Source organism: Caloenas nicobarica, chromosome 3 (assembly GCF_036013445.1).
Source record: "Caloenas nicobarica isolate bCalNic1 chromosome 3, bCalNic1.hap1, whole genome shotgun sequence".
Taxonomy (NCBI): domain Eukaryota; kingdom Metazoa; phylum Chordata; class Aves; order Columbiformes; family Columbidae; genus Caloenas; species Caloenas nicobarica.
The window spans coordinates 110,006,908-110,022,320 of record NC_088247.1 but is presented as its reverse complement, the minus strand read 5'-3'; the positions used below and the strand labels follow the sequence as shown (position 1 = coordinate 110,022,320).

General features: G+C 49.2%; 1 protein-coding gene across 1 annotated transcript in view; it reads left to right on the top strand.

Annotated features, from left to right (window-relative positions):
• The window catches only part of LOC135986700 (phosphofurin acidic cluster sorting protein 1-like), a 92,151-nt gene that overhangs the window by 63,139 nt on the left and 13,599 nt on the right, over positions 1-15,413 (top strand). Inside the window, exons 2-4 of the mRNA XM_065631003.1 lie at positions 4,230-4,317; positions 14,745-14,834; positions 15,206-15,331. Coding sequence (XP_065487075.1) covers positions 4,230-4,317; positions 14,745-14,834; positions 15,206-15,331 — 304 coding nt within the window. The remainder of the gene's footprint in view (positions 1-4,229; positions 4,318-14,744; positions 14,835-15,205; positions 15,332-15,413) is intronic.

The window sequence follows — 15,413 nt, the reverse complement described above, 5'->3', positions numbered from 1 at the left end:
AATGAGCTGCCACTCACCAGTAGCCAATAAGCCAAGCATTGAACAGCCCAGGGTGCCAGCAGAAGAAATGTACCATGTCTATTCAAAAGGAGTGTGAGGCCTGCTATTAAGGTTTTATATCCTGTTAGTGGCCAGATATACCATTCAAAGAGCCCTCGCTGCCTTGCTTTAGACTCTACCCTTCACCTTCAATGAACGATCCTGGTAGTGCTCCTTGGCACCTCTCTCTCTGCAATGCCTTTGCCCTGTGCAAAAAGAGATGTCTGAGGTTCCTTGTTTACAAAGGGCTCAAGCTGCTTCTCTGCCAGGCACCTTTGCCAGTTTGTGGTTAAGTTTTGGAGAGTTGTGCAGCTCCAGTTTTGTAGAGTTCTTCTAAAGCTGCTGCTCCCCCACTGTGTACAGTGTGCCTCCAAATCTTTTTTGCTAAGGCTGTAGGTAAGTCAAAATTGTTTTCCTCTCCTTACCAGTTGCTCTCAGGCTTATGGGCAAAGCACTGCTCCTCCTGTACTGTGCACAGATGTATTTTCATCCTGTTTTCCTTCCCTCTCTACCATCCTTGGGAATTGTACCTCTGGTTTGTATTCCCCCAGCATCAGGGGTTTTAGAGATGTGTGGAGTTTACTGAAACATCAGCCTTGAAATGCAACAGCAAAACTAGCTGCTGTGTGTGTCATCTGTGAGCAGCAGTTGCCTGTTGGGACAGGAGGTTGGATGAATTTGCAAAAAACAGCTGGAGCCAGTGCTTTGCTGATGACACTGAATTTCACAACATGCAGATGTTACAGGAGCTTTTCTTTTCAAGATGAATTCACCAGCCAGGTTGGTGACAGTGTTATAAGTGTTTCATCAGACTTCAGAGCAAAAACTCCACATTTGTCATTTAACTAGAGAGGAAGGAAACAGCTGGGAAGCTGCAACCTGGACCAAAATAAGACCTCAGTCTTATTTTGGTGTAATTGGTTGCAGTTCATAATCCCAACTTTGAAAGTCAGTGCTTGCTTAGTGGAGTGAGAGTTTCTGTCTGTCTCTGTGCATGTGTGTCAGTGCACTCCTGTACCTGCTCCTTAGCGGGGGTGGTGCTGTCACGATGCAGGTGTTTGTGTGTATGTGCCTGTGCTCCTTTTCATTACCCTCATCTTAGCTGGGGGTGGTGGCAGTGGTGGGTGTGTGAATGTGTGTATGTGAACACGTACTCCTGCTTGTTATCTCCTTGGCCAGCAGTATGTGCTCCTGCTTGGCACCAGGTTGAATAACAAGGTAGAGCGGAGTGAATGAAACATAGAAGCTGCTTTATTTTGTTGCATGTTTAAAAAGCCACGATCAAGAAAGGAGATTTTTGGCTGACTGGCCATCCCAGTTAGTGATGGAAAGAAGGCAGCATTTTTGAAGATAATACCAGGAAATGGTGAGTACCTCTCACCAGTAAATAACCAGTAGTGAAGTGTAGGAGTACTGGAGATCCAGGAGCCTGTCAGACTGTCTCACTGAAGATCATTTTCCTTGTTGCTTTCAGTCATTGTTGCTGTCAGGGTGTTATACAGTCTTGTTAACCACAACTCAATGTAAAGTCCTTGCAGTAGTTCCACAGCTCAAGAACAGTTGTCACTTATCCTGTTTTAATTATATGAGCAAGTAGATCCAGATTTATAACTAATCTACCAAAAAGTTCAGTGTTTTGGGGGGATCACACAGTAATCAGTTTCAGGCAAGACCATGTGGTAGTTGCCATGGGATTTGGCTGAAGTGTTCGGCGAAGCATACCCTTCTGATCACTGTAGATCAATCCTGTCCTACAGAGATCTGCAGGGATTAGTGTGAGACCCACTGCTGTCCAGTACTGGTGCCACATGTAGTGGTGACACAAAACTGGGTGATGCAGGATTTGGTTAAGTAACAGATCAAAAGAGGGTCATCAGGGAAAACCAAGCTGCTAAGGAGCACCCTTTTAAAAATTGTGTGCTCTTGTGCTGCAAATAAGTGCATTTAGACTCCAGAATATGCGTGCTAATCCCTGTGGGAAGAGTAGTAGTATTTTAGAAAGCACTGTTTGAGGAAGGAGTTGGAGTTGCAGGGTACAAGCTATACCTGAGCTAATGAGATCTTTGAGTGGGGTAAGAGCAGAGGGTGGAAGGGGGAAACCTGCATGTGGTATGGGAAGGACCAGGGGCAGCGTACAGGATCTCCTACTGTGTAAATGAGATCTTGAAAACTGGAAAGAGGTAAAAGAAGAATAAGAAAGCTTTAAAATGCCTTATCAGAGATAAAAGGGCTACCCAAGTGGGCAGAGCTCATCAGTATGCATGTATTCTTCCTCGAGGAAAAATATCAGGTACTGATGGGAGTCCTGAGTGCCTCAGAAAGGAGCATGAAGAGCTAATGAGTGAACTAGTTCGGATAAGGAGTGTTTTCACAATGAGAACAACAGCCAGGTAGAATTATAATTTTTCAATATCCTCAGATTAAGACTCAATATATCCTTATGGAAGTTTTAATCTTTTTGGGGTAACTTCTCCATGCAGGTAACTATTATGACTAGATAAATGCTTCTAAGGAAAATTAGCAGATGGTTCTGTCTTTGGATTACACATTCAAGCCTCATTCCTCTCTGTGGCTTGTTTAGGGACTAGAGACAGTCAAAGTTAGCACTAGTTAGTGACAATGTTAGCTAAGCTTAGCCTCTTTGCGAGCTTTTCCTTAGTACATCTGGTGTAGTTGCTATACCCCATCTTTCTGGCTAACACTGAGTCCTGCCCTCCCTGCCCTAGAGATGGTCTCCTTGTCTTTGGCCATGCTCCGCACAGCTCACTCCTAACCTTGCTTACATATTTCTGGGGAGCAAGAAGCCTGCCCTAGATAAGATTTCTCCCTTTTCTACAAGCAGAGGCTCAGAGGGGAAGGGTGGACAGAGATGGGATCACTGATTGCAGTGCTGGGGTGCACAGGCTGAAGGGGCTTTGGCTGAAGGACTCCAGGACATCTAGCAAAGAGATGGGTAGATCTTGCCTGTACTCCCAGGGTCCTCACTTCTGGTGTCCAACATGCCCGGCTACCCAGCATCAAAGGACGGAGCAGCAGGGTTGCAGTCACAGTCCAGCAAACCTTCTGCACCAGCTGAAATAATTTTAGCAGGGAAAGCAGGCACATGGTAGGAGGAGAGTCCTTGCTAAGCCCTAAACCTGTCCTGCAATATGGCTGTCTGTGCTTCCCTTTCCAGTATCACTCTACCTCTGGGCGGTTCTACACTGTTGCTATATATTAGCATAGCAAGAGCATGTTTTTTTCCTTTAAAAAAAAAAAAACGGAGGGGGGGCAAAAAAGCAGGGAGGAATAGATTTGGCCCTCAGAGAGCACAGTGTGTCAGACAGAAACACCTTTGGTAGTGACCCATGTGTTCTCCAGGAAGGGTGGCCTAAATCTCAGGTACAGCACACTGGTATCCGCAAAAGTCCTGGGTACCGCTGGCTGCAGCACTGCAGACATAGAGCATAGCAACATGTGTGTGCCCATGTTGCTTGTAAAACCACGTCTGGCCTGCGCTCCCTGACACATTGTTCCTGACAAGTAGTCCCTGTGGGAGTCCTGTTGCAGGCTCCTAGGCAGGAGATCGGGGTGGCTGGCTGTCTCGCAGGCACTGACTAATCCTTCAAGCAGCAAAAGTAGCTCTCCTCGCTCAGCCTCAGGCTCCTTTGTGGGTTTTTCCTGGAAGTGCTACTTACCATGCTGAGTCCCCAGTTGTCAGGGTGGCTCTGCTGTATGAGGCTTCCTGCAGGGCACCTGCCCCCAGGCTTCCCAAGTTACCTCTGTGTGGTACTGGGCAAGAGAAGAGCTAAGTTGTGATGTCTGCATGGGAATATTTGCCTTAACTAAGTCCAGGATAAGAGTGGATTTAAGTGCTTTGGTTTATAAATAAACAGTGCTGTGACCAAGGTAGATTTAAGCAGAGCTGGCAACAGGCCTACTTGGGAAGGGATCTCTTTACCACATGGCCTGCTGTTGGACTTCCTGTTGCATGCTAATCCTTTAAGCCTGATTTAGCTCTGTTAATTTTCCTTCTTTCCTTTTTTTCCCAATGGCCTGTCTCGGTGGCACATGAATGCCAGTGTTCCTCCGCCAAGCTTGTGCCTGTGGCTGGGCCAAGCATCCAGGCTGTCTTCCCAACACCGGGTACCATGTGGCAGGGCCCCAGTGATGGTGGTGCCTGAATGTGTCCCATTCTCCCTGTCTTACAGGCTCTGCAGTCTCCGCCTGAAGAAACTCACGGTGCTGAAAGAGCTGGACAAAGAGCTGAGCTCCGTTCTTATTGCTGTCAAGATTCAGGTAGGCTCCTCTCCTTGCTGCTGCCTGATGGCAGCAAGCCCATCCTTGTGCCCTCTGTGAAGTGCTGGTTTGCGTGCCCCTTGCCTTGTGCCCACCCCTTGCTTCTGTCTTGGTTAGCACCCATAGGTAGATTTTGGCTCTCAGGCAGGTGGGAATGATGTCCTGGGGACAGCAGCAAGCTGCTCAGTGCTGGTTTATGTCAGGAATGAATTTGATTAGGCCTCTGCACCAGGACATAGTGCATCTTGCTTCCCTGCCTGCCTCAGCCAAGGCCTTCCTCTCAAGCTGCTGTTCAGAATTTGGCATCCTCTACTTCACCATTCCCAACCCTTTAGACAGGCTCAGTGCTGGGTTGTTTCAGGCGTTGCCCCCCATCTGGATCCCCTCCTTGGGGAGTGAAAGGTGGGATGGGAAGCATGCAAGGGATCAGCGGCTCTGTGCATGACTTCTGTTGACACTTGCACCCTATGTGATCTCACTGCTGCATCTGCTGTCCCCTCCCTTTCTCTGTGTATCCCTCTAGGCCTGGTGCCTCTACTCTGAACCAGGCAGAGGGGAGGGGAGAGGATCTTTGTCACCAAAGGAAGAGGGAATTTGCCCCCATCCTAGAATGTATATCCTCCCCCCTACCTCTCTGCAGCTGGTGGTGAAGAGATGGGTCCCTGTAGGTGCAGGCACTTCTTTTCTACCTGCCAAGGGACAGCACAGAAGCAAGATGCCTCTTGAGTATGCTGTCCTTGCCACAGCTCCCCTAACCCAGCTGAGATGCTGGTGTCCTTCCTTCATTCTTGTCAGCACGCAAAAAAGCTGCTGATGCCATTGAAAGCTGTGGGGTGGGAGCTTTGTGCTCCCACAGACCACTTTGTGCTGCGCGCATCAGGATCTAAATCCTGGATTAGTGCTGGAAGCTGCCGTATTAGTGGAGCTCTGGGAGCTGGAGTTTGCCTTCATGGCAGACCTGATTCACTTGCGCAGAAGGAACTGAAAGTGAAATGTTTGAAACCTGGGGTCTGGAGTGAGGACAACAGAAAGATGCTGTGGTCCACACACTGCTTGTCAGTGTCCCACTGTATGTATGGTGCTGTTGAGGAGAGCTTTCAGCCCTGAGACCCCTGAGACCTGTGCCCCTCCTGGCCCCTGGACATGCAGGAGCTATCATGGCTGGGCCACAGGTGCCAACAGCACAGGACTGGGGGGCTGGGAGCCAGCTGGGGGCTGTGGGTCACATATGGCTGGGAGGGCTAGGCTGGTCCCTCACTCCTTTTATCTCCTGCACTGTCAGCCCAAGCTGTCTGTGCTTCTCTGGACTGGAGAACCTTAGGCTCCTGTGCAACCTCCTTATGCTAGGGCTGCTGTGTGCTGAGCATGTACATCCTCAACTGCCCCTTCTCTCATGTGCTGCAAATATGAGACTGTGGAAGAGACTGTGCAGTGGGACTCCAGCTCTTTCAAACTGCCACAGGCCAACCTTGCACCCTCTTGGCAAAAGTCACAGGCCTTAGTAGTGACTGTTTGAGGCCACAGGGGCTCTTCACTACAAGACTCCTTTCCCTGCCAGGGAATGGAGGCTGCATTCAGGGTCTTAATCTAAACATGATTGCCTCCTCTCCATGTGGCCACATACCCATATCTGCATGCTGGCACGCTGGTGTGGGCCTCATGCAAAGCTGAAGGAAACTGGAGGATCATGCTTCTGCCTGCTTTACCCTGTGGCTCAACACTCATTGTAGGAGTGGGGTGTACCTGTGTGCCTCTGGAGGCTGCTTCCACCTGCCTGACCAGCAGCCTTGGCAGGGCTGGGGACTGTTGAGCCCTCCTGGAAAACAGATGGAAGTAGTAGGCAGCTTAAGCACAGCCTACCTACAGAATGGCCTCATATGGATCCGTCCCTCCTGCTCCTCTCCTAGGTAACAGATGAGTCATGCTAGCAAGATGCTGTTTAGAAGGTTGCCCAGCAAGTGTTGCCGTCTCCATCTTTTGGATGGAAACAGCCGATGCATGTAATTTGTGGAGGACCTGCAAGTTTCCAATGGGACAGCTGGGGACTAGTGGAAAGGGGAACTATATTTTCTCCCATTTCAGTAGCAGCTCTGTTGGGTTAAGTAAGTTGCCCGTCAGGAAGTTGCTGCTCTGAAAGGCAGGTTGCATGGAAACAAAGCTCTGACCCTGCCTGAGTGGAGCTGGCAGCAAGACAACAGCCCCAGCACTGGAGACAGTCTGCTCAGTGAATGTACATGACCCAAAGGATAGTGTAAGCCGGTCTAGAATATCTGATCTCCTTCTCACAGTGATCATGCCTTCTGGTCTTAAAAAACAGCTTCCAAGTGTGGCATGTTCTGTTATCTGCTCCTTCATCTGAAAAGACCTCTGTCAAAAGACTAAGGGAGCTTTAATTGTCTATAGAACATAACCATTTCCCAGAGACGATTTGAATATTTAATGTTCAGTGGCTTCCAGTGAGATAAAGTCTGAACTACTGCGAAAAAGGGACTTACTCTCATATCACTTGAGTGGTTTTTAAACCTTTATCCATCATTATTTGTTTTAAAAGACTGGAGAGGTCATAGAGCATTTCCTCCTGTGTATTGTTCAGCATGGCATTAAGAGATTCAGATGTGCCTGGCTCAGCTCCATAAAGGTGCAGATATCTGTCTTGGCATCGTAACTGTTTATGATGTGAAGGGAAATGTGGTAATCCTTCTTGGCAGAGAAACACCTAGTCTTGAGCAGTGAATAGAGGAAACAAAGAAAGACGAAAATAAGCCCCATCACTCCCAGAACTCTCAGCTCCCATGACATGTGCTGTGGGAGGGATGCAGATCCTCCTGCAAGCTGCTGGCAGGTTGTGACTGGTGGCTCAGGTTCAACCCTGGGTGCTGCTGTAGAGGGCTAATGCTGGCAGCCCCTATATCATAGACCACAATGTGCACTACAGAATAGGCCAGGCTGAGAACCTTGTTTGCCTCTGCCAGGCCTTCCTGCTGCCCTGGCACTGCTCCCTGCAGGAACTTGGATTTTTTTGCTCCTTCTTGCCATGCATGTAAGGTATATACAGAGTTTTCTGTCTCAACCTCACTCATGCTTTGTTTCTAATCTTTTTGCAAGCACTTGTAGGATTTTCCACTCCTGCCTGAGCAATCTCAGCTACCCTCTAAATAACTAAATTTGTTGATGATATTTAGTGGGCTGTTCTTTCACAAAATGCACCTTTAGCTTGAATTCTGGGTAGTGCTTTGCTGTCTGCCTTGGCCTGGTCTCCCATACTATGCTAGTTCTCTCTCTGTTTGCAGCTTTGGTATGCTCTTCTTGCCTGAACCCTCTGTTTTAAACAAGACCCATCAGGACAGATTTGTACCTAAAACTGGGCATTGTACCTCGCAAACCAGACCTGGGTATCATATGCATGTATATAGTAGTGAAAGCTTCTTTATGTTCTCAGTCTGTTAGGTAGTGGAGATCTGTGATTACAGCCTCTCCCTATAGCTTTTCACTTCCTTAACAGTCTTTGTCATCTTTGATCTTCACCGTAACACTCTGATTTTAAGTTTTCCTGTAGTACTGATGGTGGTACTCAACTGTTTTGCTGAGAAATTGGTTTCGCCTGACTTTACTCGAATTCCAGAACAGCTGAGCTACATCAGGTGCTGAAGGCCATGTCCAGTTGAGGTTTCAATTTCTCAAGGGATGGAGAATCCTCAGTCTTCCTGTGTCCCGTCTCAAGGTTTGACTGCACTCATAGAGAAAAAGAAAAATGCCAACATCTGATAGTAATTTCCCATGCTCCAGCTCATCCCTGTTGCCTCTCACTCTGTCCCTGTGCACCTCTGAGGGGAGTTCAGTTCTGTCTTCTCTACACCCTTCTGCTAAGTGTCTGTAGGCAGCAGTTAAGGATCCCTTCACCCTCTCTTTTTCCAGCTGAACAAACGCAGCTCACTCAGCCTCTCCCTGTATGTCCTGTGCTCCAGCCCCTGCCCATCTTGATGTCTTCTGCTGGACTTGCTCCAGTCTGTCAATGTCTGTCTTGTACTGGGGAGCCCAAACTAGCTCTGGAATCCAGTCGTGGTGTCACCAGTGCTGAGTAGAGGGAAGGAATCCTTTTTCTCTGCCTGCACATTTGCTGAGACTGAGGTTGCTGCCCTCTGGCAGCAATGACACCAATGTAGGGTTACCCCCTGTCCCTTTCTGCAGAGCCTGTCCTGCTGTCTTGGGTTCTTCTCAGGCAGCAAAGTCACAGGATGTCCTAGGGAAGGACTTTGCTTTTCCTTTTATTGAACCTCATGAGGTTTGTGTCAACCTTATTAGAAATCCCAAATTCTTTTTAACTCTCTGTTGTTGTTAGGCAAGTAGTAGCCTCCAGGTGCCAGCTTCTAATCTGTTTAATTGGAGCAGTGGTCATTTCTACTGGGTTGTGGTTTGCTCGTGAAGGTGATCAGTGTTTCCTATGGCATATGTGAGTCCCATCCATTTAGTGAAACATAGTATCCCCAGAAACAGCATCTTCAAGAAGAATAATTGCACTAGTATGAGTGGTTTGACGAATGAATGAATCTTTTGGTGCATAATCTCTCTGCAACAAATAGCGAATGCTAAATGTGCTGAAGTAAATGGTCACTGCCAGAGTGACCACCTATGATCTCTTATTAAAGAAGAGTTCAGGAATGAAGAGTCAGTGCATTCTTGGCCAGGAAAGCTCATGGATGGTGAAGGGAATCATCTCTACCATCTCTCCTCAGTTTTAGGGAGACATTTTACAGGAAAGCCTCACTCCTTTCCACTGTTGTTGGGAACAGTGTTGCAGATAGCTCAGATTGGGCCTCTTGAAAAGCAAGGAGGGTTTCGCTAAAGCTTTGCTTTGCTTTGGCGTGAGTGAGAAATGTAATCACAGAATGTTAGGGATTGGAAGGGACCCTGAAAGATCATCTAGTCCAATCCGTCTGCCAGAGCAGGAACGAGTAGATGAGGTTACACAGGAAGGTGTCCAGGCGGGTTTTGAATGTCTCCAGAGAAAGAGACTCCACAACCTCCCTGGGCAGCCTGTTCCAGTGTTCCGTCACCCTCACCGTGAAGAAGTTTCTTCTCATATTTAAGTGGAACCTCCTATGTTCCAGTTTGCACCCATTGCCCCTTGTCTTATCACTGGTTGTCACTGAGAAGAGCCTGGCTCCATCCTCGTGACACCCACCCTTTATATATTTATAAACATTAATGAGGTCTCCCCTCAGTCTCCTCTTCTCCAAACTAAAGAGCCCCAGCTCCCTCAGCCTTTCCTCATAAGGGAGATGCTCCACTCCCTTCATCATCTTTGTGGCCCTGCGCTGGACTCTCTCCAGCAGTTCCCTGTCCCTCCTGAACTGAGGGGCCCAGAACTGGACACAATATTCCAGATGCGGTCTCACCAGGGCAGAGTAGAGGGGAAGGAGAACCTCTCTCGACCTACTAACCACCCCCCTTCTAATACACCCCAGGATGCCATTGGCCTTCTTGGCCACAAGGGCACAGTGCTGGCTCATGGTCATCCTGCTGTCCACCAGGACCCCCAGGTCCCTTTCCCCTACACTGCTCACCAACAGGTTGGTCCCCAACTTGTACTGGAACCTGGGGTTGTTCCTGCCCAGATGCAGGACTCTACACTTGGCCTTGTTATATTTCATTAAATTTTTCCCTGCCCAACTCTCCAGCCTGTCCAGGTCTCGCCAGATGGCAGCACAGCCTTCCGGTATGTCAGCCACTCCTCCCAGTTTGGTGTCATCAGCAAACTTGCTGACAGTGCACTCTATTCCCTCATCCAAGTCGTTGATGAATATATTGAATAGTACTGGTCTCAGTAATGACCCTTGAGGGACTCCACTAGATAGAGGCCTCCAACTAGACTCTGTCCTATTGACCGCAACTCTCTGGCTTCTTTCCTTCAGCCAGTTCCCAGTCCACCTCACTACCCGATCGTCCAGACCACACTGCCTCAGTTTAGCAGCGAGGATGCTGTGGGAGACTGTGTCAAATGCTTTACTGAAATCGAGATAGACCACATCCACTGCTTTGTCATCATCTATCCACCTCATTATGCCCTCATAAAAGGCTATGAGGTTGGTGAAGCATGACTTCCCCTTGGTGAAGCCATGTTGACTGCCCCTGATGACCCTCTTATCCTTGATATGCCTTGAGATGGCACCAAGGATAAGTTGTTCCATCACCTTTCCAGGGATGGAGATGAGGCTGACTGGTCTATAGTTACCTGGGTCCTCCTTCTTGCCCTTTTTGAAGACTAGACTGACATTTGCTGTCCTTCAGTCCTCAGGCACCTCTCCCGTTTCCCACGACTTGGCAAAGATGATGGAGAGTGGCCTAGCAATGACCTCAGCCAGCTCCGTCAGCACCCACAGGTGCACCCCATCAGGACCCATGGATTTATGGATGTCTAGATTGCTTAATTGCTCCCTAACCCAGTCCTCATCAACCAAGGCAAACCCCTCCATTGCCCTGCCTTCCTCTGGGGCCTCAGGGGTACGGGGCTCCTCAGGACAGCCTCCGGCAGAGTAGACAGAGACAAAGAAGGCATTCAGTAACTCTGCCTTCTCTGTATCTTCTGTCACCAGGGCACCCACCTCATTCATCAGTGGGCCTACATTGCCTCTAGTGTTAGTTTTATCTGCCATGTATTTGAAGAAGCTCTTTCCGTTGTCCTTGACCTCTCTCACCACGTTTAATTCTAAGGAGGCCTTAGCTTCCCTAATTGCCTCCCTACATCCTCTGACAACAGCCTCATATTCTTCCCAAGTGGCCAGCCCCTCCTTCCAGGATCTGTAAACTCTCCTCTTCCACTTGAGCTTACCCAGCAGTTCCTTGTTTAACCAAGCCAGTCTCCTGGCTCCCTTCCTTGACTTCCTATGTGTCGGGATGCTCTGATCTTGAGCTTGAAAGAAGCAGTCCCTGAATGCTAACCAACTATCTTGGGCCTCTTTACCTTCAAGTACCCTTTCCCACAGGATTTCCCCCAGCAATTGTTTGAAAAGGTCAAAGTTGGCCCTACTGAAGTCCAGGGTTGTGATTCTGCTTGCTATTCTGTTCCTGCCACACAAGATCCTGAACTCCACCATCTCATGGTCACTGCAGCCAAGGCAGCCCTCAGCCTTTACTGCTTCAACCAGACCCTCCTTGTTAGTGAGGATGAGATCCAGCAGTGCTACTCTCCTAGTTGGCTCATCCACCATTTGCATCAGGAAGTTATCATCGATGCACTGGAGGAACCTCCTGGACCATGGATGGCTGGCTGAGTAGTCCTTCCAGCAAACATCAGGGTCGTTAAAATCCCCCATGACAATCAGGGCCTGTAATTGTGAGGCTGCTCTCAGCTGCCTGTAGAAGGCAGCTTCCTCACCCTGATCTGGTGGCCTGTAATAGACACCCACAATAGTATCACCCCTGCCAGCCTGCCCCTTAATTCTCACCCACAGACTCTCAATTCGCTCCTCATCTGCCCCTGGACAGCACTCTATATATTGTAGTTACTCTCTCACGTAAAGAGATGTAATGTAATGTAATGCTGCACCATTGCAAAATGTGGAAGCCCTTTTTCCTCCCCTCTACTGTTTTTTTGGTTTTTTTCCTTGCTAGCATGGGTAACACCAGCAACAGAGGTGCAAGAAGGCCTTATAGCAGCTCCACCCAGGTTTGCTGGACCCTGCTGAAGTTCCCATCAGCAAGCTTCCCTGGTGCTCGCTGGATGCTGAAACACATATACATTCATTGCCATTCTCTTTGGTTGCAGAGGGGATGTAGCTGTGGTCTCCTGTATGGTGCCACCTACATGCTCCTGTCATGACTTCTGGGGCTGCTGTCCCATTTGCAGTGGAGTTGAAGAGCTGGGGGCTCTAACCTCATCAAGGCTCTAAGCTCACTTAACCTTAGCCAAATCTAGGATTTGTCTAAGCTGCTGAAGGGTCTCTGGCTACGGCATCTGTCAGGATCAAGCTGGGAAGGGTATAGGGGTGCAATGAGGTCCTGTGAAGCAGCAAGATGTATGAGGTGGGACCCAGTTCCTTTGGACTGCTGTGCCTAATTGGTTAGCTTTGGCCCATCTGCTCACTGTCTCACAGTTTACATTAAGGAGTGCTTGCAAAAGCAATTGTAGAATCATAGAACGGTTTGGGTTGGAAGGGACCTGGTGAAGTTTGCTGATGACACCGAACTGAGTGGGGAAGTGGGCACTTTGGAAGGGAGAGCCACCCTGCAGGAAGACCTGTATAGGCTGGAAGAGTGGGCTAACAAGAACCTTATGAAGTTCAACAAGGCCAAGTGTAAGGTCTTGCACTTGGGAAAACATAATCCAGGAGTGCAGCACAGGCTGGGATCTACTCAGCTGGGGAGCAGCTCTGTGGAAAGAGACCTGTGGGTCCTGGTGGACAACAAGCTCAATTTGAGTGAACAGTGTGCTGCTGCTGTGGCACAGAAAGCCAACAGGATGCTGGGCTGTATGAACAAGGGCATCGCCAGCAGAGACAAAGAAGCCATTATCCTGCTCTACTCAGTGCTTGTCAGGCCACACCTGGAATATTGTGCTCAGTTTTGGTTCCCACTATACAAAAGAGATGTGGACAGGCTGCAGAGGGTCCAGAGAAGGGCCACGAAGATGATCCAAGGACTGGGAAGCCGCCATATGAGGAAAGGCTGAGAGAACTGGGCTTGTTCAGCCTTGAGAAAATAAGGCTTAGGGGAGACCTCATCACCATGTTCCAGTATTTAAAGGGTGGCTACAAAGAAAGATGGAGACTCCCTTTTACCAGGAGTCAAATGGAAAAGATGAGGTGTAATGGGTACAAGTTACTCCTTGGGAGATTCCAATTGGACACAAGAGGGGAAATTTTTCAGAATGAGAACAATCAGCCATTGGAATAATCTCGCCAGGCAAGTGGTGTGTTATAAGCAAAACTGTATGCCAATCTTAATTATCCAATTAGAATTTATTAAGCAAGCAGTAAACAGGCAAAACAGCGCTGGGTGGCCGGGGAGTCTCAGCTCTACCAACGGCACGCACCCCGCCCCACCAGAGTCCCTCTTTTATAACTTTCCGGTCTCCAGGTAGATTTCCAGGCTGGCGTGGCTTGGTCCGATGTCTTCTGCGGCTGCGCGTCCTGTTGCTAGGGGGTCATGGGATGAAGGCAATACTTTTCCTCCACACCGCGGGCTGCGACCCCGCTCCCTCAGACATGCGCAGCACACTTCACCCACATAACTCCATTACATTTCTCCCCCCCCACCAGGCAATCATGCCAACATATTTTGTTCACCCGGTTTGATCAACAAATTTATAATATGAGTCTATTACAGGGTGGATTCTGCCACATTGGACACTTTTAAGATTCATCTGGACAGGGTGCTGGGCCATCTTGTCTAGACTGTGCTTTTGCCAGGAAAGGTTGGAACAGATGATCCTGTGGTCCCTTCCAATCTCGTATTCTATGATTCAATGATTCATTAATAAATTATTTGCAAGAACAGCTGTACTGGTCTATCCTGTTGGATCCCTAGATCAATGTCTCAGCTTGCTGGCCTATTCACAGGGAGACAGGAGAGAGTGAGGAACCACCATGAGCTATTTTATACTTGGAGCTGGTCCCACAGCCCTGTGAGGACACAGTCAGTGGACATGGACCCTCTGTGGGGATCTGTGAGTTGTGCCACCCTGTGATCAAGAAAGCCTGGTGCGTGCAGAGTGCATTTTTCATCTCCTGAGTCATTTAGTGTGTCCGTCAGCAGCCAAGCCACAGAGATAGTAAAGACAGGACAGAAGTAAAGGAAAGTGTTCCCTTGGGACATCCTGCCTTGGTCCCAGCAGAACCATCCTGCCAGCTGTGCCTGGGCAGGGGTCTGCACTGAGTCCATCTGCTGTGGGGCAGAGATGTGCTCCAGGACCCATCCCTCTCCTGGCTAGGCAGTGTGTTGGGACCCTTTCCTTCCCCCGCATGGCTCCCTCTGGCTCTAGCAGTGTGCCCTTCTACAGCAGCTGGTGGGCTCCAGGTGCAAGGAGACAGATTAAGCAGAGCAGGTTTGAGAAGAACAAGTGTTCCCTGGCAGTTGGGCAAGGAGAAGGGGTCTTTGGCAGCTCAGGAGAAACTGCAGGCTTTTGCAAAGCGTTGATTGGTGTATGGCTCTGTGAGGTGGAACACAACAGTCTCTTTCTTTGTGGACCGTGAACACCATTGACTTCCCTATCCCTGGAAACATTCAAGATCAGACTGGGTGGGGCTCTGAGCAACATGGTCCAGTTGGAGATGTCCCCGCTTATTGCAGGGGGGTTGGACTAGGTGATCTTTGGATGTCCTTTCCAACCCAAACTATTCTGTGATTCTATGACTTGTGTGTGTGCTGCAGTGCAGTCTGTGGTCGAGACATTCCAGCTTAGCCATGTGCATCTGCCAATCTTGTTGTAGGGTTCAAAGCGAGTCCTGAGATCAAATGAATACGTCCTCCCTCCTGGTGGCCTGATGGAGACCGAGCTGGAGCTTACCTTCTCACTGCAGGTACCTTGTGTTGCCTATTCCCCATGGCTCCCTAGTGTTCCCTTCACTGGCATTTCTTGGCAAGCATGGCTTTGAGGGCTCAGTGTGAAGGGGACAGCCTCTGAGGAGGGGCCTCCTGTGGTTGCCTGTGCTCAGATCATAACACCACAGATTCCTGCTGCTGGTGAGCTGCTCCATTGCTCCAGGATTTGTTCTGCTGTGCAATGTAGATTTGGAGGATCATGCAGAGTGCAGGTGGCCCTTGAGGGGTGCCTCAAAGCTCAGCAGGTCAGATCCTGCTGTACATCAGCATCGAGAATGAATTTTCTACCTGTGTGTCATGCTGAGCCCTGCCCTTGTGCTGACATCTTCCCTGTGCTTCACTTCCCCAGTACCCACACTTCCTCAAGAGAGATGGCAACAAACTGCAGATCATGCTGCAGCGGAGGAAGAGATACAAGAACCGCACAATCCTGGGCTACAAGACCCTTGCAGTGGGCATCATTAACATGGCTGAGGTACAGGGTGCTGGGAACACAGGGGAGCGTCGCATGACCTCCCCATGCCAGCGCTGGGAAGGGAGCTGGGCTGGCTGGCAGG